The sequence below is a fragment of the Neolamprologus brichardi genome, chromosome 15 (assembly GCF_056152115.1).
Source record: "Neolamprologus brichardi isolate AB-2024 chromosome 15, ASM5615211v1, whole genome shotgun sequence".
Taxonomy (NCBI): Eukaryota; Metazoa; Chordata; class Actinopteri; order Cichliformes; family Cichlidae; genus Neolamprologus; species Neolamprologus brichardi.
Genome location: NC_142118.1, coordinates 9,944,794 through 9,971,409, shown reverse-complemented (window position 1 = coordinate 9,971,409; position 26,616 = coordinate 9,944,794). Strand labels below are relative to the sequence as shown.

Below are 26,616 nucleotides of genomic sequence, written 5' to 3'. Positions count from 1 at the left end.
AAAACAGCTGGGTAAATCCTGAGACAAAAAGAAGTTGAAAAGGTACAGGAAATGACAAATGACCCGGTGGACCAGCGAGCCCTTTAAGACTGCTCAAGGATGTTCTCCAAGACGTAGGCGTACGTTTCCTTGTCAACAACCCAGGAAAGACTTCATGACCAGAACCTGAGGGAATTCACCACAAGATGCAACCCCCCCCGGTGAGCCTTAAAAACAGAAAGGCCAGGTCGCAGCTTGCAGAAAACACAGAAAAATAAACTCTGAGTTTTGGAACAAAGTTCTACAATGAAAAAAAAAAAATCTTCCTTTTATATCAAACAGGATGGAAAGCAAAAAGCGTGGTGACAACAAAAAAGAATCATCCTTTTATCTGTCAAACATGGTGGTGCTTATGTTAAGGCTTGGACACGCATGCCTGCTAATGAAACTGGCACGCCAGCATTTGCTGATGGTTTCACTGCTGACGGAAGCAACAGCATGAATACAGACGCATACAGGCACTTTCTGCGTGCTCAGATTTAGACAGCCGAGTCGAAACTAACTGGACAGCAACTCTAAACTTAGAGCTGAAGCAACCGAAGAGCTTTTAAATAGACGAACAGGTAGACTAACATGTCAGTCCAATCACCAGAACCAAACATAAACTCTAATGATCAGACTGAACCACCAAGAACTTAAGAAAGCTTTGAAGCTGAAACTTCAACTACACTAAAACTTTACATTTGTAAGTGAAAGTGTCTCACTGCAAACAGGAGTCATTTCTGAGCTGTAGCAGTTGTTAACGCCGATCACACAATCTGATGAAAATGTAACCAGGAACTAGAGAAATCATAAAAATATGCTTGGAGGGATCCTGCAGCTATTGCGAACCCACTGAAGGCATCACTCACATCTGCACTGAATAAGATTGACAGGCTTCTTCTCTGAACTGAAGTGAACCTCTTGCCCTGAGTGTGTGTGTAATGTGAGACAGGTCTTATGACAAGCACTAATAAGCCCAGACTCTTGACCCCGTGGCGGCTAAGCTGACACAGAGGAATGCACTACGACACTGCTAACAAACTCCTGCGACCTGTGCGTGGATGAGTGAGTGGCACGTCAGGTAATGGAGACAAAGCGGGAAATGCTTCGCATTCAGGTCACTGCGCTTAGACTGTAATTTATTTCCTCAACATGGAAAAAGCCAGAATATTGATCTCTAAGAGAATTCTCTTTGATTTAAGATGTTTAATAAAAGCATCCCTTTGAGCACACAAATGTAATTTCAACTCACATTTTAAACTAAACTTATGATTTATTACAGTTTTTTTTTTCTCCACCTTTCAGGTCAAGGCACGTTAAGGACACTGATGTTGCTCTCATTTGTTTTAGCTAGAGTTTATGCTGTAGCTAAATTACTTCCTTCTTCCATCACAGTCCTCGTGGGCCTTTTGAAAATAATCCAATCATTAACTGCATGAGGTATGTTTATAGTAATTATGTACAATACTGTGCAAAAACCTAGAGCCTCCCATCAAGTCTTTCAGTTTTTCTTTGGACATTGGCTTTTGTATTACTCATTTTTAGTTCCATCCTTGTACCTGACCATTTTCAGCTTCGTTTTCTTTCTTAGTTTTTTTTTTTTTTTTAAAGCCAAGTAATACTGACCTATGAATCATCCAAGCATAAAAAGGTACCTACCTCGAGGGATGAACCCCAATTATGCCTACAGATAACAGACAACTTAGCAAACAACCAATTTTAGCAGCAAGTCACAAAAATCTACAATTTGTTTCCGTTTATTTAGTTCTGCACCAACAAGGTGATTCCCAAAGTGCTATTAGTCAAAAACTTGGCATATTTCAACACGGGGTCAAGTCTGTAAAGAGAAGCCAATGTGAAAGTGCCTTAAACCTGTACTCTTTCTTTTAGCAAGGGATGAGTCTGTGGGAAAAGAAAGCTTTCACCCTGCATGTGACCTTAGTGACAATTTTCCTTATGATTTAATGCTTTTGAGTCTATATGCATCCCCAAAGTTGAGCCTTAACAGTTTATATGGATAACTTAATCAAACTAATAATTCCCATGCACTTATGAAGAAGAAAATTATTCATTTATGTTGTAGTGTTAGCAGTTTAAAATATCTGTGCTGAGTCTGTGAGGATTGTCATGCAAATTCAACGTTAAGGGGCCATTCAAGAAACTGCAGCTTTTTGGCTCCATGTTTTTGTTGTGTTTTAGCCCTGGAGCCTGATTTCCACACAGGTGCAACCTCAGTAGTTTGCCTTTTTACTGTGAAAACTGCTCATTGCGGTCCCGAGTGTACCTCTATGTACTCTCCTGTTTTACAAAAACTCTGATATTAATTTTATTGGAAAAATTGTAGTGACAGTTTGAAATAGCCGTAGAAGCAAAATGAGGGCAGAAAAATAGTAACTGGACCCAAAAAAAGGTCCCTTGTGCATTAGTGACTGCTGGGTATTTACCATACTGTGTGTGTGTGTGTGTTGGCATGTTTGTGTGCCGTCTCATATTGCGCTCAACATGACACTCAGCAGGCGTGACATCAGCTTTCTAGGAGTATCATGCGTCCAGCAGATAAGACAGGTCTCAGAACAGGAAAAAACAAATGAAATACACACACAGCTGCTTGCACTTAATCACTGTGTACACACACAAACACACAAAGCATCACTACTGTACATGTGCTCATCCAGGTATGTTTATTGTTTTCCAGAGTGCACTGATACGACACTGACCACAGACAAGAGTGAGCATTAGAAAAACAAAAAAAACCTCATGTCACATTTATGTTTATGTCTCATCAAAATGGTTAATAGATGGATGAATACTGCAAAAACGGAGTGCAGCATCTAACAGCTGAGTGATTATCCGAATATTGATTAGACAAATGTATTAAATGTATCGAAAATGCTCCAATAAAGCCTTTTATGATTATATCTGATACATGGCATGTGACCATAAAAACGTAAACCTGTCAACGTAGGCAGCGCTACCGTATCTGCGGCAAGTTAGTAGACGTGTTTGCTCAACCACAAAACGCACACAAAGAAAAAGGATTTAACTGAGCCAAAATGATTGACAGGCTGAACGTAATCACAACTTTGACACCTGGTGTCCTTTTGTTTGTCAGTGGATCCTTAAAAATGTATATTTACATGATACGCATTATTCATATATTTTTTTTATAGTATTAAATATCCTAATCCTACATGCACAAAATGCAGTGTTGTACAACACAGAGAGAATTTTCTCTGATAATCATAAAAACAACCTTCTGAAAAAGGGCTGGTTTTAAATGTGTAGCTCACGCCTCACCCTTTTTCATTCTTCACTGAAAGCGTTACTGACCACACAGGGAGGAGGCTCAAGCCAACCGGCCCTTACAGAGTTACAGTCGATCAAATAATTTAATCTCATGGTAACTAAATTCTCCATATAACAGTACCACTCAACTCATATCACTTAACTATTTTGTTCATTCGCCTTGCATAGTGTCAGTCTATTTTACATTTACTGTTCTTGGGCTGGTCTTCAATAAAAGGATTTCACACACACACACACGCACAAAAAAGTAGGTAATCATATATTATACAACACACAGCCTCATGTCAGTTAATCTCAGTGGGCTCCATGAGGAATGATGTAAGTGTCGTCTATGGAAACAAACCGAGCGTATTGCACATGGGTCTTTAAGAAAGCTGACTCAAGTGACTGAATAGTTTACAGTACTTAATGAGGGAACAGAAATGTCACCTCTCACTCTCAGTTAGATCATTTTGGCTAACAGCTACTATGCGCAGAGTGGAAATGCAACAGTGTTGCAGTGATCATCGCTCTGTACAAACACTTACTGCGTAAATTATTGCACCACACGTGTTGAGTGTTCCCTGCACCAAACGTTACACAGTAAATGAGATAAAGAAATGAGCACTGAGCAATCTCCTACTTGGCAAAACTCAGACATGGGAGCTGCGTGGCTGTAGTGAGAGGAAAAAAAAAGGGGGATCAAAGTTCAGTTTACTGTATTTGTGTGTTCGGTCAGAAGGAAGTTAACTGAGAACAGCCAGTTTTTTTTTTTGACGACAAGCGACTCTGCTTTCCACAATGGGGTGAGTCTATTTGGGCCACTCCACTGTGGCAAAAAAGGGGTGGGATTTGATATCGTCCACACCTCCCACACCTGCCCCCAGTCTCTCTGTCGGGTTGTACTGGAGCAGCTGCACAGGAGCACAAGACAGAAATTGAAGAGAAAAAAAAACATTAAGGAAACTAATAATTTAAATGACACAAATAAACCATATTATTTCGAAAGCCTTTCTCAACTTCTGAGTTAAAAACAGTACATCTGACAGTTTCAAACAAGCACTGTATTGCATACGATGCACCCAAAAATACCAAAATCAAGACATCAGGCAGATCCAATAAATACGGTATACAGTCTGTATATGCTGTCACCTTGTAGGCATAGCCACACTGGATTACTGTTAGCTTTATGCTACATTAAGCAGAGAGAAATCCAGGCTGACCACATTAATATATATCCAAAGATTACCAATTCTGAGGATTTGCAATTAGCTCTAAGATATTAGCACAGTGCCAGCTGTGTTATTAAGGACATGTCCATCATCAGTAGTGTATGTTCATCTGCCATAATCTGTCTGACAAATGCATACTGTATATTCCTTATCATTTAATGATGTTACAGTGAAGCTTGGCTTTTTTAAAAATATATTTGGAGATTTCACTGTTGTGTCATTGCACTTCTCAGAGATTACTAACATGTCTGGTGGAAAACATCAGTGAATGTCAACCCATTTCTTCCACTGTATTTGTTGCATACTAACCACTACTATAAGAAAGTATTAGTTGTTCTTCTTTGTTCCTGGGAAAGCCCTACTCAATATCTGTTTAGGAGGGAAACCTAATTCTGTGTACAGCATTTAAGTTAGTAGTAATCACACTAGACTCTCACCTGCTCTAGCAGAGATCTGGCCTCATCCGAAACAGACTCGGGGATGTTGAGCGCCGTGTGACGACCGATTCCTGCTGGATGGCAGCGCAGCAGAGACTGTGCAGAGGGAAGGAGGAGTGGAAAGAAGAGAGGTAGATAACCATCACGTAAACACACAGAATATACGGACACCCGCAGAGCACAAGTCAATGTTAAAGCACCAGGACTGGACAAATAGGGAGGAGATCAGAGAGCGAGAGCACCTGAAACAACACTGATCACACCAACTGCAACAAGCTAATGATTTCAGCACTGTTGCTCTTTCTTGGAGCCGTCCCTCTGTCCCTCTGTGTGTCACATGAAGTGAAAATCACAGGAAAAAGAAAGAATGACAAAAACATTATTGTGTTTGGTTCGTTTGTTCTTCGCTTACACAGAGAAAGCTTCCTGGAAGGGACAGCAGCTCATCACCGGTAAATGCGAAACGTTTTTTTATGTTTTGAGAGGTAAAACCTGATCAGGTCAAATTATCAGTTCACTCAGAGGAAAATAAAGCAAACCTAATCCTGCAAGTGAGAAAACGTAAGCAGTAAGACCTCCAAATGCTTTCCTAACCACAGTATATAGCCCAATTGTTGAAATAATTGACAATAATGAGTGTAATCGGCGCTTGTTGTAAAAGCACTTTTCTCAGTGCATCTTCACTGACAGGCTGAAAATGCTAGAGCAGAATCTGTGCACCCAGCAAAAGCCTTAAACTGTGTGTGTTTGTATTGTGGGGGGGTGGGGGGGACCCTGTGTGTTTTTTCCATCAGTTAGGTCGGTTGGCTCTCTCTCTCTCTCCTGATACGTGCTGCAGGAGTTCTGGCTGCGTTCCTAGCCGCAGTCAAGACTGCTCCAGGCAAGATCTTATCCTGCAAGGATCAAGAGACACTATGTGTGCCTGTGTGAGTGTATCCTTGCCAGGACTGTACCAAGACATAATCATCAAAGGAGACATCTGTGTCACTCAGTTTGCTTTTTGTTTATTTATTTGTTTTGGGATTTTTTTTCTTTTTTTTACCCAGGTAAGTAGTTGTTTATTGTTTCAACACAATGGCCCTAACCTAACACCCCGACTCATGTCTGAGCCACTGAAAAGAAGCGATGATGGCTGATATGAAAATGTGCCCACTGGCAATCAGTTAGAATTTATTCAAATTTAATAGACAATGAAAAATTGAAGGGACGCTCTGCACCTGCACTGGCCGTTTGTGCTTGCATCCGTGTGCGAATTTGTCCTTCAAGAGAGCAGCAAGTTATAATTAGCATGTGTTTGTGTACATGCATGACAGCTATAAATGTATCCGTTATCTTCAAAACAAAAGGCTCTGAGATTCTCCCCTTTCTCCCAAGCCGGTCTTAAAAGATGGTCCCCTCTGATCCTGGACCAGCCGAGCTGCAGCACCTTGAGAGCTGCCCTGGTCTTCACCTTCCACGGCGATCTAAGGTCGGTGTGCTCCAAGCCCAGCGCTGCTCTAGGAGCCAGCAAAGAGGCCCGGTGAGAGCTCACCCCATGGCCCAGCAGATGGAGCTCAGGCTGGGGGAGAAAGTCACACCGACACCCCTGGCACTCCCTGAGAACCAGAGTAAGAGACTGCAGCCAAGACGCACCTCACACAAACACGCACACACCAAAACAACAACCTCCACCTACTCAAACACATACAGACACGCGCGCAGAATCACACACAACCTGGCACGACCATAAAGAGTGTGAGAGAGTTGAAAGCCAAGACACCTACAGACATCCCACAACACCTTCGCAACAAAGATAAAAAAACAAAACAAAACAGTTTTTGTACTTTTTGACTCACCATGCCTGTCAGGAGTTCAAACAGGATGGCGCCCAAACTCCACCAATCACACGATGCCGTCTCCTCTCCAATACCTCCCACCTCTGAAGCGAGAGCGAGAGGAGAGAGACAGAAATGATCAATAAATTAAAAAGCAGAGAAATCATCTGTGTGTGGGAGAGGAACCCAGGTAGCAATAATAAACTAGTGACAAATGTGAAGTCGGGATATGATCAAGCATACAGACGTGGAGTCGTTGATCTTAAGCCTACGATAAACTTTAAGGATCTTGCTTTTGTGCCACCGTTTCAGAGTAACAACTTGGATTAATATTTTGCTGAATTGTTGCAATCAATTCGAAATGAGCACAAAAACGTGGCCACACTCACACACAAAGTGTGTGTCTCATAAAAGGGTGATTTGCATAATAAAAAGCAGTTAAATTGAGGAAACCGTCTGTGCTGCAACTTCACGCCATCTGCATGACCTGACCTCAAACACAAACACACACACTCATGCAACACACAGACACTCAGGCAGCACATACACACACACAAATCAAGAAAGAGAGCAGGAACACTTGAGGAAAAAAAAAAAGAGTAAAATATGTTGTTCATTTTTCTTTACTCCCACATTTTCTTTTAGTTGAGCTCAGGGCTAAAACTAATGACATCAGCTTGTTTGAAGAAAAAATTCTTCATTCAAGTATTTTTTTTGCTCTGTAAAGTGTCAGAAACTAGTTTCCTATTTTACTTACATCCCAAAATTATGTATTTTGTTCAAAAACCTGACAGAAATAACTCTGATCTACAACCCATCTGGCAGGCTCCGCAGCACAAGTCTAACTAAGACACAGAGAACAAGAGTGACACTTGTTTGCAAAAGTCAAGCGCGTACGGCAGCTCCATTGGGTACCAGATGGCCTCTTGTGCCGCTTAGTGTCCCTCTCCTCTCCTGTCCACAGGGAGGGGGTCTGGTCGCCCACTGGGCCGGGACCCAGGGTCATGGTTGTGTGCGCCCAGGGACCTGGCTCCTCAGCTGGAGGAGCATATTAGACAAAGACCCCTCGTCTCCTGGAGGCTGCTGAGAACTCCAGGGGACTATGCAGCTCTCTTGCAGCCAAGGTTAGAGAGGGCTATGATACGACTTGCATGTTTCATATACTCACAAAAACACACGCGCATGGCCAACTGAGCAACCAGTCTTCAGGGCTCCCCAGGACTACTGTTTTGACAGCCAAGGAGAGAAGATCGTCATTGAATGGACCAGTGATACCTGTGTAGTTATGAGCTGCAGGGAAAATACTGGACACACACACACACGCGTACGTCTCAGAGCAAGGTCGATGTCATCACAATGGATTAATGTCTAAGGAGCTGCAGGGAGAGTACAGTGGAGCTGGCTACACTTACCGCTCTGTCAGAGCGAGGCAGGAGAAAGGGAGATGCAGAAAGAGAGGAGAGGATGGGAGAATTAACTGCATCCACAGGCCATGGGTCGTGCAAAGCCCAGTGTTACAGTGTGCTACACGATGTGCACATTTTCCACACTGAGCATACTTAAACTAACTTTGCATTGTATTTCTTCAACAGCTCAAAGAAGAAGAAGAAAAAAAAACACATGAGAATTCTAAGACAACAAAGCGATACAGACAAGTTCGGCTCCAACGCGACAACAATACAGTGTGTTCACCTTATGGCCTCTTCTTCTTCCCTTTCCCCTCAACAATGAAGTTCCCTCCTACTATGTATCTTAATCACACTTCATCTCCTCCCTCCTGGGGGCCATAAGGAACTTTCTCTCTTCTCCTCTCGGTCTGACTTCCCTAAAAACTTAACCGACAGTCATTACCAAAAGAGGAAGTCAAGTATATGCAGGTAGGAAGTAAGGAAGGATTGATGTTTGCTGTTCCAAGGCAAGGCAAGGCGGGCACTGTGTGTAAAGGATCTCTCAACAATTTAAAACAAAGAGATTTACACAAGACATACAAGGTATAAATACATTTGTATAAAACGATTCCATTATAAAAACGATACGATGAAACCACTAAGAGACTGTGAATAAACTTCAAGTTTATGTGCAAAACTAAAGAAAAGAAAAAGCCAAGACCCTACACCATGCATGAATGGAATCTCTGGATTAAGAAGGAACTTTAGATCAACACGAACATCTACAAATATACACACACTTGTGAACTTTTGACCAGTGTCCAGTTTTGCCTGCAATCTCAATGATAAACTAATTGAAAACTCCTAATCACGTGTAAGTTGGGCCAAGCAGATAAAATCCTTTAACTAATCTGACTAACAAGCAAACAAATCTTAGGATGTCTTTCTGGGAGTTCCTTTCTCAAGGTATCATCGCACAAACTGATCTACTAACGTTTGCAACTACCATTAATTCATTTAACATTGGAAAAAAAGGATATCTTATTTTTTGCGCTTGATAATGAAATGAACTCACTGCGCCATTTAGTAAATCTGACCCTTAATTTTACGATGACATGGGTCCAAAGCCCCGACCAACATTTGGAACCAGTAGCTGTGAAGTCCAAACAACTTTGAATTGATTTTTAGTGAAGGTTTCTTCTAATTAGACAAGATGACTCAAATGTTGCCAGTAAAATGACCCCATATCACAACAAAGACACCAGATCACCTCCACTCTAGGGGGCAGGGGGTGAATTTCTTTTTCCATCTGCATGTACATGTATAGCCTCTCAGCCTGGGGAAACATTAGCAGCTGAATTATTTGACATACATAAAAAATGTGAGCAATGACAGTGTCACTCAGAATCTGTTCTTTCATCTGAATTGTTAGAGTGACATACCAAGATAAGGTAAATCATGACATAATCTAGAGGTGACAGGTCAATAAATTTGCAGTTGCCTTAATGTAGCTCAGAGTTCATGTCCACATCAAGATTCCTGGCATATTTACAAGCAGAGTAAACACACTGAAATAGTAAAGCAGAAGTACTTTAAGGCTTCAGGGTACATGTTCTTCTTTGTATAACCTTTCAAAAAATAATGAGATGATGGCTCTGTGTCAAAAGGAGAACTAAACTGTAACTTCAATCAGATCAGGCGTGGCTGAGCAGGTAAAAGGACTTAAAAAAACCAAACAAAACAAAAACAATAAAACAAACAGTGGTTATGATGATCGTGTCCTCAGGAACTGCCTTGTCACCACAGAGAGGAAGAATATTTAATTTCCCTTTTCTTAGAAATCGAAGACAATCGGTTTTGGCTGTGCTTCCTTCTCAGCAGAACAATAAACAATTCCCATTTCTGCTCAAATCAGGTCGTGTTCGCGCAAAGGCGTTTTTTTTGTTTTGTTTTTTTTTCTTACCAGGAACAAAACATTAGCCATCTGATGTTTATCAGTAAAGAAAAAAATGGTGAGAAAATAAATAAGCAGAAGTGCTGGACAAACGGATTAATGCCCTGCTGCCGATGCATTTTCCAAGAACACTCCTGTGTTTTTTTGGGTGTGAATATGTGTTATTTAAAAACATGTTTCTCTCCTTCTGACACACACACACACACACACACAAACACACAGTCACAGCAGGCCCCCTGCTAGCTTTCTGGCAAACATTCATAAATCTGTCATCAGGAATGAAGCCATTGCATGAGTTGACCCTGTCTGGATAAACAGCAATGCATAACAAGGGCAGGAGACACACACACGCACACCCAATCACACACACACACACCCACACACACACACACACACACACACACACACACACACACACACACACACACACACACACACACACACACACACACACACACACACACACACACACACACACACACACACACACACACACACACACATCTAAAGACATATGCATGTCCATGATGTAGAAGTCATCTGGTGTGACATAAATAAATAAACAAAGTGTGTAACAGCTTCTACATTTTAATGTGTCTTTATGGATGAATTTTAAATAAAGATGAGGCAGAACAAGACGCTAGAAAGAGAGAGAAAGTTGCCAGCGTTTGAGTAGGACAGTCGATATATGTTGAAGCGGTCTTTTCATTTAACAGCAGCGTAACACACCCCCTGTTGGCAGCTAAAATGCATTACATCCTTAAATTCACATGGGATCAACTTGTTTGACTAACTAGACCTTTCACACTTAGGCCGAGGTGGGTTCAGTTTCAGCACAGGTCATCTGCCTTTTATCACAGAACCACATTTTCTTCCCGGTCACATATTGTCATAAAATGTTTTTGATGCTACGGCATGAATTACACTAATGTGAGCCAAACACATTATTTTTTCAGGAGGAACTGCAGATGGTTTAGATAAAGGTGTCATTATGTTGCTGTCTCCTGCTCCTCTTACCATTGACAGACGCTGTCAAGGATGACTTCCACTGTAAATAAAACTGTAAATTTTGGTTTAACTGAAACATTTTTACATCATTTTAAATGAAATATATTTATGGTTCTGACCAAATATGATACATGAGGATAGAACTTAAAAAGCTTGCATAAAATACAATGCATTAAAAAAAATCTTTTAATGAGGTTGTATTTACTGGATAAGCATCATCCGCATATTACAGTTTACTCATCAACCACGCATTTGAGACTAGCGTAAAAATTCCCACTGCTTACAATAACTGAAGAAAAATAAACAAGTGGGATGTCTTTGCTCACCATTTAAGAGTTTAAGCTAGCTTCCACATCACTCACAACACATGTCTCAAAATGTATGCACTTCTATTAGTAAGCTGTTAAACAAGCTGCTGCCAAGGGAATAAAAATGAACACTTTGGATATTAAAGAGAGCATTTGTTCCTTTCAGATTTATTACAAAAGTGAGACACTGTACGTTCTAGACAAAAGGAGGATTTAAATCTGAAGTGACCTTCCTGACTTGAGCGAGAGGATGAATATGAAAGAATAGCTAAATATAAGTGTGTGGGAGAGTGAATGGGTGTGAGGGTCATTGTGAGTGTCTCAGAATGCATCCAGTGTTTTCAACTAGCCGCTAAAACATTTTGAGAAGATTAAACACATCACGCACACTCTGCCTGACAGCCTTAGTGTGAAGCCACCTGCTTAAAGGACCAATACATTAGACGGCACACATACATGTACAAATGCCCAACCACGCACGCTGAAGGGCTAAGTAGGGACTCGGTGCTGTAGTCTAGCACCAGTTTGTTTTAGGCAGCTTTTAAACAGCATGCCAGAGCTGCCACAAGCAGGCCCGCCGTGCTACCAGTTGACTGCTGCACAACAGCGCACTCTACAGGACATCAGAACAACTACAACGAGATTCAGCCACTCACATTTGTGGAGGAAGAGTTAAAAATGAATGGTGTTTCTTATTTATCCTTAATATACTGACCAATTAGAAAGGTAAATAAAATGTATAAGTAGTATTTTTAACCCCATAAAAGATTTGTGTACATTTATTTTATTTTGTTAGTTTTTCAATACTTCATATTTCATTAGTTTATATAAAAATGAGCTTTTCTTTGCAAGCCCCTTTGAGTATTATGGTGGTGGGAATTAACAAAAGTCAGCATATAATTAACTGGAAATATACCCACTAACTGATAAAACGAAAGAAATCAATAAAAAAATGTACTGAAATCATTGCATATGTCTCACCTGGTGCACAGTACATATTGGCAATGGCCTGTTTATCACAGGATTCCTCCACATCACTCCAGCTGCAGAAGTAGGTAAGCTGAACGTGACCTAAGATGAGAACAAAAGACAGAAAGCGTTCAGCTTGGAGTTAAACATCAATCTGTTGCTCTGCCTCTCATCAAACCAACACAGTCTAGTGTCACCCAGACACTCAACTTTTCAAACTGTACACCCCACCTTTAAAGCACTTCCTTCCTCCATTCCTTTCTGCCGCTCTACATCCCTCTGAACTTTTCAAGCACACAGCCCCAGCGATTACTCCTGTTTAGCGGGTACCCGTTAACGCTATCATTAGAACTAATGGTGTCATTAGGTAGCCGTGGCCATTAGCCTGGGCTAGCCAGACTGATGCACCACACTAGGCCGTTGATGGGCCCTTTAGAACAATAATTACCACCAGGGAGACGAAAACAGCCACTCAGCTAATTAGATGCTTGTTGATAACGAGGTGGAGAGAGATGATTGTAGGACGACAAAAGAAGAAGTTGAGGGGGAATCTGTGACCTCATGGTAAAACAACGCTTTCGCTTCTCAGAGAGACTTCATTCTGCTAAACAGATTAGATCACGGCTGACTGATGAAGGCTGTGGACTGTATCTTTACAATGCAAGTTATCCAGTTTGGGGAGGGAAAAAAGGGCAAATTAAACATGACAACTGTTATATACAGTAGCTGCTTCATGGTGATTTATTTATCTCTTTTTAAACCTGGTTTTGTCCAGCTTCTGGTAGATTTAATCAAGATTAGATTAATCAAGTGCGCATTTAAATTTCATACTGACTGTTAAAGGTTTAAATTGCTTCCCTGGTTTCTTGTTTTAGTGCATTTTATCGTTTCATGTAGGGCTGTGCAATATGATCAAAATCTCATATCCCGATATAAAACATCTATTGTCCCGATAATGGTATAAATCACATTTTCTGTAAATTCTGTAAATCTCGGGTAGCTGAAGTGTTTCTAGCTGGGCGTCATGTACCTAAAGTTGACTGTTTCAACTGATGCAAGAAACTACACATTTTTAGACATAGGTTGTAATGGCCGCCGTTGTCTTTGTGAGTATTTATTACACGCTGTGCTGCGGGGAAAAGCCTGCTCTAACGTTTGAGTCCAAGGTTTATTTTTTAGCACCTGATGACTCTTTTTTACTTCTCATCCATAAATACTCTGCATACTTTTTCACGTGATTCAGTTTATTTTGACAAGTCTCAACAGGATCTTGAGCTTTATTGTGAAGGATTTATGTGGAAAATAAACAAGCGGACATGCGATGGTTTTACCGTCGTTGTTGCTAACGACAACGCATAAAAACAGGCGCTTGTCCGTCCGTAGTGTGGTTATATTAAATATAAGAGAAAGAGAGAACTTTAAGAAATTAATATAACCACTACAATGACCATCAAAACGATGAAAAAATATTGCCGTAAACAGTTTATTTTGCAACACCACGAAACAAACGATGGCGTAAAATGAAACGATAGATGTTTTTATATCGTCATCCGATATATAACGTTATATCGAACAGCCCTAGTTTCATGTGTAAAAGTCCTTAACATACATGTTACCCATGTACCCAGTAATCCACCAAGAAGTGACGGGAACGATGACTTGCGCTAGCTATTACCAAGGTTGGACCAGAGTGATAAACTAGACTAATTATTAACATTCTGTCATTAAACTGCATATCCTTCTTTCTTTCCTTATCAAACATAACTAAATATTAATTGTGATCTTATTCCCTAGATTTTTCAGGACTGATTAAATGCCAGACAGAATAAAAACAAAACCCTTAACACAATTATAAAGGTTATGGACAAAAAAAAAAAAGTCTAACCTTGGTGGTCAAGCAGGATGTTATTGGGATTTAGGTCCCGGCAGATGATCCCTTCTTGGTGTAGAGAATCCAAGGCTGTCACCATCTCTACTGCCCAGCACCGTACAAACTCCTCCGGGATAAGAGCTTGGGAAGCAGCCAACGACAGCTTGTCCAGCTCGGCAAACAGCCGGGATACTTCTTTATCAAATTCGCTACCACCTGTATTACTAATAACTCTTGATGATTTGTCATCAAGTCCTAATAAATTCTCAACCGCTCCACAGGCCTCTGTGCCATTTGTGGCAGAGTCAGAGCCTGTGCTGTTTGGAACCAAGTCTGTGTTTACTCTTGCGCTGGGCTCTAGTTTCTCACTATGAGAGTCAGTGTCTGGAATGCCTGTGTCAAGAGGGAGGTCATTATTTTGGCGTTCAGGGTGGATAAACGTTTTGTCAGAAGCCTCTTGTCCCAATGCCAGACTGTAGTCATCCAAAAGCGAGTTGAATGGAGATGGAGATGCAACACTCGTGTCACAAGTTGCAGAGGCTGTACATAAAGATGAAAGGTCCTGCTCCAGTAGCTGTTCCTCCTCTTCCTCAGGCTGAGTATGAAGCTGTAAGACATCTGGCTGGATGAACTTTTGAGGAGAGGCTGTGACCTCGAGGCCCAGACACACTCCTGAAGTCTCCAATTCCTCCTGTAAAGAGTCTGCAGTCCCGCTCACTACAGGGAGGTTCACCAAAAGGTCTGGTGGATGCCCCTCATCCTCCACTACTGCTTCTTTAAATGAGATCACTGGCACTGACTCATTGGAGGCTTTATCACTACAGTCCAAACCCCAAAGATCCAACCCGGGACCTTTGACCTCCTGAGCCAGCTCTGGAAGATCCTCAGTTACACCTGAGTCCAGGTCGGACGTAGAAAAGAAAGGGACTTGTTTATGAGAGGGACGCTGCTCTCCTAGTTCAAGGCACATAACCTCGCTTGCACTGTCTTTGCTATCAATACGAAAAAACTCCATTGGCGTGTTCTTGGACTCATCTAAAGACAGAGGCACAGCGGGGGAACGTAAAGGACTAAAGACTTCATTGTGATCCTGTCCCTCACCACGGTTTTGATCGCTGTCTTGGGCATTACCGCTTTTATCAGACAACTCACTGAAGAAGCCAAGCTCCTGAGAACTGATTGGTGAAGAAAGGCTTTCATTGCTGAGAAGTGAGCGGCTACGTGACGATGTGGTGGTCGTTGCATTAGGTACATCTAATGAGAGCATTTCCTGCTCGCTCTTCTCTTCCTCCTCCTGCAGTGCATCCGGTTCTACTTTCTCCTGTTCGTACTCATTGCAAAGGGTCAAATAGCTGTTGGTGCACTCTTCTTCAGAAGTGGCTCCAGAGTCAGTTTGCTCCACAAGCCTGGGAGGAAGAACGCTTTTAAGAGGAGAAAAGAGGCTCTCGGGTTCCTTCTGTAGCCCAGAGACAGACTCTGAATCAGCAACAGGCACCGAACCACAGCTGGCTGAATCTACATCCAGCTGTGGCATGGTATGTTGAGGAGAGCGCACGGCGGTTGTGTGGCTCTTCTGGATGAAAGGGATGTCAAAGCTGTCCTCTGGGCTGGAGTTATGCATGTATTTTCCAATGTGAGACCACAGTTTCCCACCTGAAAGAAGCAGAGCATTAAAAAGAAAACAGTGCACAATATGGGGAGAACTAGAGGTATCAGAAGTAGAACTTAGGGAGCAGACAGAAACAAATGAGACAATATTAGCTAGATAATCACTTTCCTGTTTTTCTTTGTGATTATTATCATGAACACATAATCTTGTTCCTAGGAAACAGTTTTCTTTATCTAAAACATTTCTGCTCCAGTGTTAACAATAACAACTTATCTTCCTGTAGACCAGAGGTCCCCAACCATTGGCCTGAGGACCGCTACCAGGCCGCAAAGACAGAAGAAAATTGCTTAAAATTGTATGTATTTAATTTTTATCAGTTTTCCAGACATTTTTACTTTTCAAAACAATGCCACTTTCGAGTTGGACTTCACTCCTGCACTTAACTTAGTTCTGAGGGGTTTTTTTGCCCCCCATGCATCAGTAACTCTGAAAGCTAACCCTCACAAAAAGCTGAGGACAATGGAAAGAAAACTGTATTTAAAAGAAAATGTCAAGAATCCCATTTAAATTGCAGCTTCAGGTGCAACTTTCGCAACAGGTGATTCACACGCTCCACATCTACTCTGTATAATATTGCCCAGCTAGCTAATGAAGCCATGAAACAAGCTCTGGGCTCTCACTGATTCTGCATTATGGCGAGTTGGTATTAATCTGATAATCATGTAATAATTATTGACAGTGCATAATATAAAGTGCAATAGTTATATTTATACAAGCTGCTACCCTCTAGTTCATGATAAAACAGGGGCCCACTACTCTAGAGAACACATTACAGATCGTCTATGTGGAGAGGTCAGGTGACTAAGGTAACCTTAACATCAAATTTTACATTGGATGTGAAACACCTTTGATTCTGCGCCTCTACACTCTTCTTCCATTCTTCACTTAAAATTTACTGGTACTTATTAACTACTTAATTAATAACTGACTTAAGTTCAACAAAGTATTGGCACACAGATGAGTTTGAGGATTTCTATGCAGGTAGAAATCCCCATTTTTTTGACACCATTTTCCAGATGTGCATCTCACTTTTCTGAATCTGAAAATGCTACATCAAAAAAAAAAAAAAAAAAAGAGTGGCTACATACACACAGACATACATACGTATCACACGCAGCTGTAGTGTAAGTAATTGGGAGCTAGCATCTGCTGTGTGCAATTAGAATGAATACGAAGTTCACAGTGATGATAATGATAGCGGGGCAGCTCGATGGCTTAGAAAGTAAAACCATCCACATGTTGTTTTGTCCAATGTCATTCAGGTCACTGCCTCTTTCCGTCTGCCCGTCTATCCTTATTCAGCCTATCAACTACCTCCATGTTAATACTATAAAAGCAGGACTACTACGGGATTTTTTTTCGTGTAACAGGAGTGAGTCATAATGAGTGAAATGGTTTCTGATTGGCTTTATCAAATCCTGCTGAACATCCCCATATGAAATTCAATACTGTCCACTAATATTAGCACAGGATGGTTATGGAGTACACCAGATTGAATAGGTTACAGGGCGTTAAAAAATATGGCTGCCATTCATAGTATGCACTCACCCACGCACACAGTCTACACACACATCCTAGAGTGAGTGGGATGTAAGGATGCCCAGGTGTTGGCATAGCTAATGAAGCATGGCGCCACCTGGTATTCAGAATAATGACCTGTGACACACACCCATCTCTATCAAACATCTGTCTGGAACAAGGGCACAGAGAGGGGCAGGAGACCGGAGAGTCAGGAGAAGGAGGGGAAAAGAGAGGTGGAGGTAAAGAAGACAAATGAGGGAAGATGAAACAGATGAGACTGCAATGTGTCTCTTACCTTCGGCATACTGCAGCAGAAGAAAAACGGTGTCTTCGGAGACAACAAACTTTCTCAGCTGCACCATGTGGGGCACAGAGCGAGGCATGATGTTCGTCTTTGTCCGCCCACAGTCACTGCTTTTCCTCAAACCCTACAATGAAAAAAAAGATGAGAGGTGAGTCATTAAAGGGAACATATGCACTGATTCAAATACCAAGCATTTAAGTAGACGATAAGAAAAGAGTGTGCATGAATAGGAGGAAAAAATGTGGCAAAGGAGAAACTTCCCATTAACCAAGTGCTAGTTATGCCCTGTGGCAACCCAAAGTCACCGGATTCATCAAGCTACATACAGCACAAGAGCCGCACAAATCTATCAGCGCTACATGTAAAGTTCACATCGGGTGCGAGAGTGTGTATGCATGCATGCACGTGTGCGCACGCGTGTGTGTAGTCATTTATGCCTGTGCGGTGCGTTGGCATCTGGCACACGTCTCACACCTGAGAGCAGAGGAGCTGACAGGGACAGGCCCATTAGAATCAATTACACCAGTCACACACAGGGGCTTCTGGCACACTTCACACTTACAGTCAGGACGACGAGGATGCAGGGCAAAAAACCCACACCACAACATAACGCGCGCACACACACACACACACACACTAGACTTACTTTCAGGATGAAAGTCTCTTGTGTTCTCTTGTCCATGACCAGAAGAACCTGCGATAGAAGAGTACCATTAATTGCAGGACACGAAGAGACATATGCAGACTAAGATGATGTAGTGGTTATGTCCTCCAAAGCAGTTTTTTTTTTTTTTTTTTAATGACCGGGTCAGGACACACATAAGGTTTACTGAGAGATTAATGCAGGCCCCTAAATTACACTAAATTGACACTACTATGTCAGATCCTATTGTGCCATTAAAACTGCAGTCTCCGCGATATTATACAGATATTGTATACATATTATACAGAAAAACAAGAATCAACAGGGCTTTAAAGGATATAAAAGACCTAAATATTCTTGGAAATATTCTAGCAAATCTGGCCATTCCTTGGTCCTTAAAAAACATTCAGAACAAAGTGAGAGTCATTTATAACTCTGTTTATATACAAGACTGAGCATCAATTTTAGAGAACATGTGCTGTCTAAAACATGTCACCACAGAGCTATGCAATTTGTCATGACAGAGGCAGTAATTACTAGCAGTGTCATCACTAAACTGTCAGATGTCAACAGAAAGGGAAAGCAAATCCTTTTCCCCCCCATTTAATTTCCCTGTTCTTTTTCACTCTTTCCCCCTTTTTCCTTCCTGAGATCTTCATTTTCTCCCTTCTTCCTCATTTCTCCCTTCCTCTCTGACATCTCCATCGCTCGTTTACTCCCTCCCTGTCTCAGGGGAGAGCTTGAGCATATGTGTGCGACCCAGTGTGTGTGTGTGTGTGTGTGTGTGTAGTGCATGTGTATGTTTTGAGAGTGCGTTCTCTCCATGTGACCCTGACTGGGACCAAACAGGTGCAGGCTAAATGGATATGAATGGAGCAGTGAGTAAACAGAGTGGCGGTGCTAGCCAGGGTGCTAATATAATTAAGAAACAAACATCAGGGAAGGGGGGAGATAGATAGGAGGGGTGGGTGAGGCGGTGCTGGTGGGGGCAGCAGGGCGAGGACCTCTCTCCATCTGTCCCCGCTGTCCCCATTTAAAGTAAAAGGAGGAAGGAGGACGGGGTGGAAATAGATAAGAGGAAAGAAAACACCACTGCTGGATAACTTCATCTTTGATTGAGTTTTTTTGTTTTGTTTTAACGCCTCAAAGACTTCTGACATATTGTGTATTTTGAGTGCACCTCAGTGGAGTTATACATGTTGGTATTGTGTCAACGTTTTCCTTAGGGTTTGTTGTTGTGTGTGCGTGCGTGTGTCTGAGTGAGTGTGTAGGATGAGCATCATTGATTCAGTGTTGTGTGTCGCTCTCTGAGCTGCTTGCCAAGTCATTTCATGGCTGAGTGGAGAAGTTGCTTCGCCGGCAGCTGGTTGAGAGGACCAGCAACCCAAACTGACCTTGTGGTAGTCATAACTGATGCTAAACATACACACACTCAGCCCTTACCATACATCCAGTAAATCTACTGTGTTTTATTACCCCTGATAAAAGAGATGGTCAAAGAAGTAAAGGACACACAAGGAAGAGAAATCTGGAGTTGGATAACATCCATACTCTGGGTCGAAGTCATCATTAAATTAACGAATGTCTGCTAGCCCTGAGTGTAATTATTTTGTGAGAATTCTGCTATCAAAAATGAAATGTGTTTTCATTAAAAAATTACTTGGTAGAAAAAAGGCAAACTGGTGATTGGGTGAATGAAACAACATTTAAATGAAGTCATACAGTCAGCTTGGAAGATGCAACACTTGTAAATTGAAAGCATACCTTATCTATGACCCCTAACACCCTGTAAGCTCTCAGCTCCTCAGATGGACTCTGCTGCCCTCCTCTGTTCAAAGAAGAGCAGCACTGTACCCCAAAGGCCTTGAAAAGAAAAACCTTTCAGTGTTTCATACATATGCAATTAAATCATTCATTCAAAAAGATAAACTTATTTACTTTAATCAATTAATCAATTTATTCACAAACTTCACTTCACTGCAGTGCATGTGAGGAACCTGGTAGATGCATGCATATAAAGAACATTTGTATAATACAATACAGAAAGCCTATGAACCAGCATTTCACTCCCACTCACCACTGTTTGTGTTGACCCTTGACCCATGTTGCTTCTCAGATACTGACTAGATATTTGCTCTGCACGCATCAGATATTCGGCAGTCTTCTTTTTCACAGCCTCTCGCCGTGTAGCACTTGGCTCACCTAAAGAAAAAAAAATGTAATTAATATATTTTTTAACAAAGTAGATCGAATAGAGTGGAGTCTAAAGTTAAAAACATGGAATTTAAATGGCTTACAAAGTAAAAATGATGCATTTATGCTTAATAGATCCTTTTTAAGGTCCATTTGTAGTGAAATTTTAACAAATTGGACTTCACTGTTTCTGGACAATACTGTTTCTGCATTTCAATAACTGCCAGTCTACAACATCAAAGCAAGTTTTCTAGGTAAGTTCCTGAGCCCAAGTGTCACTCAACTTAAAACTACTATGAGGCCATAAAGAAATTTATTGAGCTCTTGGTCAAACTAACCTTGCACGCCTTGCAGCAGCAAGTCAACTCCACTGCGATAGTATGAAAAAGCTGCCTGGTAGTCCTGTTCCTTCTCCTTTTGGACAGCAAAACAAATGAGCTCACTGGCTTTGTCCAAGTAGTCTGAATTAACGTCCTTAAGGTTGCCGCCAGTGGATTTTTTCAGACTGCTGGGGAAGAGCGGTGCTCGACCTGGCCAGCTAACCTCTGGGTTAGGGGCTGAGGAAGCAGGGACCGGGGCAGGTGATGGAGTGCGACGTACATGCAGGGAGGGCAAGCGAGGGCTGCAGCTGCTGCTAATGTTGGTGGCTCCCCCTTGTGGCTGGTTTGGGGAGGTGTGACCTGAGGCCATGCCATCATCCAACTCAGCCAAAGAGTCTGTGTCCACCGCAAGGGAGGTCAAGTCGCTGTCACTGGATGGGCCTAGGAATAACAGGAATCCCGCGGTCATAACGGACAGCTACAAACATAAACCTTTAACAAAACTACATCATCATCATCTTCCTCTGTTTAGGGGTAGCCACAGTAGATCACCTGTCTCCATCTCACCCCATCCCTAGTATCCTCCTCTGCATGTCCTTCTTCACTACATCCACTAACCTTCTTTGTGGTCCTTTTTTGTTTTCCTCCAGCCTGGCAGCCCTATATTGATTGTCCAAAATTTCCACTATTCCTTCTCTGCACATGTTCAAACCATCTCAGCTCTTCCTCTCACGTACTCATTTCTAATCCTGTCTCTTCTAGTCGCTACCATCTTATAAATCTTTAGTTTCACTCTTCTGTCACAAATCACCCATGCTCACCCTCTCCATCCTGTCTTGACTCTTTTTTGCACTCACCATTTATTAGATCCATATACATCCCAAAATATTTAAAGTGTGCATGTTTATTGTACATACCTCCATACTCTGATGTGAGAGTCAAATCTTCTGCCCCACTGATATCTCTCTGAACTGAAAAACATATCCAGACATCGCAAAGCAAATTTGAATTAGCACCTACTAATCAGCACCTAAGCTGAAAGGAAGACTAATAACAGGAAAGACATTCTGTGTGCAACCCTACCATCAGAGCTACAGTCTGATAGAGTGTCAGCCAGGAAGTCAGAAAAGGGCTCCGCTGGTCCAATGAGCTCTGAGCCGTCATGGACCTCACCACCCTGGACAATAAAAAAATACTTCAGTCAAAGGTTTTTTGCGATTATTCTTGTGTTTCTGTCAATGTGTACTAGAATACCTTGAAGAAATCTTGGATATGCTGGCTATTGTAAAGAGCAGGGATATTAGCTGAGAACTGCAGGAGATCCTCAGAGCACTGTCTTCTTTCCTCAATCACTGAGTCATCAAAACGACCTACGACAGGCACACACGGATGCAAAAAACATACATAAGTGATGCTTCCATTAAGCAAGTGATTATACTGTATTTATTATAACTAGTGCCTGCTTACAGTATAATAAGACCAAGCTATCTGAAGTGGACAAATCCATCTCTACAAAGCAGGGCTGCAACGATGCGTCGATATAATTGATGACTTCAACTATGAAAATTTGTCACTGTGGAATTTTATTCTCAACGTTTTAGAACATTTATTGTCATGTTCTAAAACCATGCACTAAAGACGTTACATATAAATCACATGGAAAAATCTGGAAATCAGTTTTTGACACAACACCGGCACCCTGGAGCTGTGACGTCGACTCTGAATGGGTCAGTTTTAAGCAGTCAAGTTAGTGCATTGCGTTAATGCCTTGTTTGTGTTCATGTTTTCACAGTAATGTTTATATTAGCTTACCTGTCGGAAACCTTTCATGGATGATGCTTGCTAAGCGAACACTGTTTCAGTTTTGTCGGCTAGTAAGTGAAATGCGATAGAAAACTATTAAACAGCAGTAGCTACACTGTCTCCTAGTTTGTTTCTCACATTAATATCAGGATTAAACAGTGTAATTGGCATTGATCGCTACACCCTCTGAGAAACTAGGAAATAAAACCAAATTTGGGATTAGTAACGGTCTTTTCTAATTCTGTTTTGTTCAGTTTTCCTAGTATTAAGCAAAGGCGTATAGATGAGTTTGTCCTGAGAAGAGGCTCTTGCACCTCTCAAATGACTGAAGTCATGACAGAGAGGATCCTCAGCATGATTATCACCAGCTGGGGACATCATCTCAAAGATAACAGTCCAGAGCATTTTCACTGCAATCGTGCATTCATGAATTAAATCATCTGTAAACTTTGGAAATTTTTTTTATTTTGGACTGGAAAAAAAATCTTTATGATTTAATTTTAAGCTTTATTTAAACTTATGGACAGAAGCCATTTTAGTTCCCTATTTGCACATAACTTTTTTGGCCAAAATACTACTGACACTTTAATTTGTATTACCTAATTTTTTATTTATTTAATTTTTATTCTCACGGAGTTCCTCTTGACTAATGTTTAAACACATTTGATTATTTTCAAAATCCTTTGTTTCCTGTGTCATTATTTCAATTTGCTGTGGGACGAGACAACAGGGTAACAGCGGGAATAAGAGTTATTGAAATAATTGTTGACCGATTAACTAATCAAAGAAAAATTGGCAGATTAGTCGACTAACAAAATAATCTTTAGTTGCACGCCTACTACAGAGTCTAACATTCACATTTTTCTTTGTTCAAAATCTCAACAACTCAAAGATGAGGTACTGTAGAATTGAAAGAAATCTCACAGAAGAACAAAACTGTAGAGGAGTAATTCTGTCAATCAAGACAAGCTTTCGCTCTGGATAATTTTAGGGCAAATGTGTGACACAGGGGAATAGAGAAAGTCATCTTCTTACCAAAGACCTTGGCCTTAGCAAAGGGAGGAAACAGCTCTGATTGGCCACATGCATTCTTGTGCAGCTGCCAGAGATTCTGGTGGAGTTTCCGGAAATCACTGTATCTCTTCCACACCGTTATCTACAGAAAGACAGACACAGAAGACACAGATAAATCAATCATTTGAGGTTTAAAGATCCATCTACCTTTAATTGAATGGATTATGATTATTATCGTTGACTGAACAAAAGCAGCTGATTTTCTACTCGTTTGTAAATGCAATCTCATTGTCACCAATAATGCTATTAAATCACTGCTATCTTGTTAAACTCAAAAATAGCTAACATAACAACCAGAGTACTCCACAGCCTTAAACTCCAGAGACTTTTCCCTCATGTGACTGCTACTAGGCCAAAACATAAATCAATGTAGTCCACATTTTGCTGTCATCTTGTGTTTCGAAACTTTAAATACAAGCCACAACAACCAGAATGAAGCAGTTACTTAGTGGAATAAAGAAAAGCATAATGGCCACATATTGAGATGCTACTGTGGTGTGTGGAAATTTTAGGCTGCTGGATGGTGTGGGGAAAAGCTAGGCCAACATCCTCCAAACAGGAAGATTACTCAGTAATGGAGGTATGTGTGTTTCTGGCAAAACATATCTCTGTCTCTTAGAAACACATACAGTAATTGACATCATGCCTGTTGCATTAGCACTGGTTGTGGGCTTAACTGCATTCCTCAGTGTGTTTGAAATGTAAGACAGCATGCACGCACAACACAGACAAGTATGGTTGGTTAAATGCTCTGTAAAACCGTGTAAAATGAGCAAAACAAATGATGAGTAACTTCGGTGGATTTCTGTCCATACCAAGGCATATATAGATAGTAAGCATTTAGATTAAAATAAATAGTGCAAAAGTTAGATATGAACAAGTTTCCAGGTGTAGGCCTAATTATCTGTAAACTACATTTCACAATGTTTCTGGTTAAAAGAGCTAAGCTTCGGTTTCAGGATATAATGTGAAGAAGCCATAAAGCCAGATTCTGAAATTCATGAATTAAAACGAGTAAAACTAAATATCTGAAACTGAAATATCTCCTTGCCATTATTTTTGGATGAGAAACACAGTAGCCCCTGTCTTGGTATTTCTCAGTTGTCAAAGGTAAAGAAGCATTGACCACTCAAAAAATGGATTGAAAAAAAGCTGCATGTCTTACCTCTTGGACATCCTCTGGGTTCTTCCTGGAGATTATCTGTGTGAAAGAGGGAGAGGAGAAAATCCATGTGAGTAATCCCTATCTCTTGCTAGAGCAACTTCCTTGCAGGGCTGTCACAAGTATGAGCAGGGACAATGCTCTGAGTGTCACAATGATGGCATTATGTACAGTGACGGAAGTCTCGAGTGTTAGAACGAGACATCACCCAGAGTCAGGACAGCAGCCAGACAAAGACACTCAGCCTGCCCGAGTCCAGTTTTTACAATGCGAATGTAGCAATGTGATCGCACAAGTGCTGATTAATAATCAGATAAATTCAATCATCAGTAGGCACGCTGCTCTACGCATCTCACCCTATTCCTAGCATCCTCCTGTCACACTAACCCTCTGCATGTCCTCCTTCACTACACCCATTAATTTTTTCTGTGGTTTTCCTATTTTATTCCTGCCTGGCAGTTCTAAATTAAGCACCCTTTGCCCAATATATCCACTATCCTTCCTCTGCATAAGTACAAACCATTTCAGCCTTGTCTCTAAACAACCCAAGCTAGTCAGTCCCCGTGATATAATCATTTCTAATCTTGTCCATCCTGGTCACTACCAATGAAAATGTTAACATCTTCAGCTCTGCCACCTCCAGCTCTGCCTTCTCTCTTTTTGTCAGTTCCACTGTCTCTAAACCTAAACCTAATCTCCAACTTTCTAAACCTACCCTTTGACTTTTACTGCTATCCTCCTGTCAGAAATCTCCACTGGCACTCTCCACCCACTCCACCCAGCCTGCACTCAGATGCTTTAGATGGTTGACCCCAGGTATTTAAACTCATCCACCTTTACGAACTCTGCACCTTGCAGCTTCACTGTTACACTTGCCTCCTCCTCATTCGTACACACGTATTGTGTTTCGGTTCTGCTTAACATGCGGATCATAAAGTACTTTATCTTTAACACAGAAGTGTTAAATAGTTTTATTAGCTGAAAATGTAGCGGAAAAAAAGAACGAGTTGCCACCTCCTGAATATCTGTGTATCATAACACTATACATAACATTAACTTAGTTGCTTAGCATCAAACCATTAACACCCGGGTTAACTCTGGGTCACATTCAATTCGCCTCAAATCGACAGTGTAAGTTAGCAAATAGAAAGCATGTATTTTGAAACAAGAGAGGGTATGAATGTGCCCATTAGCTACTCATATGTTCTCAAAAGCTGTCGCCACTTTTAATTCACCGCCACACGGTTAACCTGACGTTTTTATTTGGGTCCCTTTATAATCATAACAGCTTGGCTAACACTGCTAGCTATTGACACCTAGCATTAGCCTAGCCTTCCCAGTGCTTATCGTCTATTTACTTACCCTTGCAGTGACTTTGTACACAGTGTAGCCTTTCTGGTGCTTCTTGGGATCTGTAACAGTATAAAACCGAGCAAGTTCTCCTCTGTCCCGCTGTGATATCATTCTGATATTGACAACATTGCCGAAGCTACCAGCCGGCTAGCCGTACACATTCATTCTCTGACTGCACAGTCAGTAACATGCAGACAAATAAATCAGAGCGCCCCCTTTAGGAAAGCAACTGAATTGTAATCTTTGTCTACGGGAATGGCAGTTCAATTTGCTACCGGTGCATTTCTT

General features: G+C 41.3%; 1 protein-coding gene across 1 annotated transcript; it reads right to left on the bottom strand.

Moving 5' to 3' along the window:
* Positions 1-2,670: 2,670 nt before the first annotated feature.
* Positions 2,671-26,505, bottom strand: rps6kc1 (ribosomal protein S6 kinase B1). The gene is made up of 16 exons (XM_006797093.3): positions 26,338-26,505; positions 24,979-25,014; positions 23,775-23,895; positions 22,191-22,306; positions 22,020-22,113; positions 21,854-21,907; positions 20,955-21,377; positions 20,501-20,625; positions 20,188-20,286; positions 18,427-18,474; positions 17,772-17,904; positions 14,302-15,939; positions 12,429-12,518; positions 6,811-6,893; positions 4,976-5,071; positions 2,671-4,220 (listed from the first exon to the last, which is right to left on the bottom strand). Exons 1-16 carry the CDS (start codon positions 26,437-26,439, stop codon positions 4,119-4,121), a joined length of 3,360 nt encoding a protein of 1,119 aa, XP_006797156.2. The 5' UTR covers positions 26,440-26,505; the 3' UTR covers positions 2,671-4,118.
* Positions 26,506-26,616: the final 111 nt, after the last annotated feature.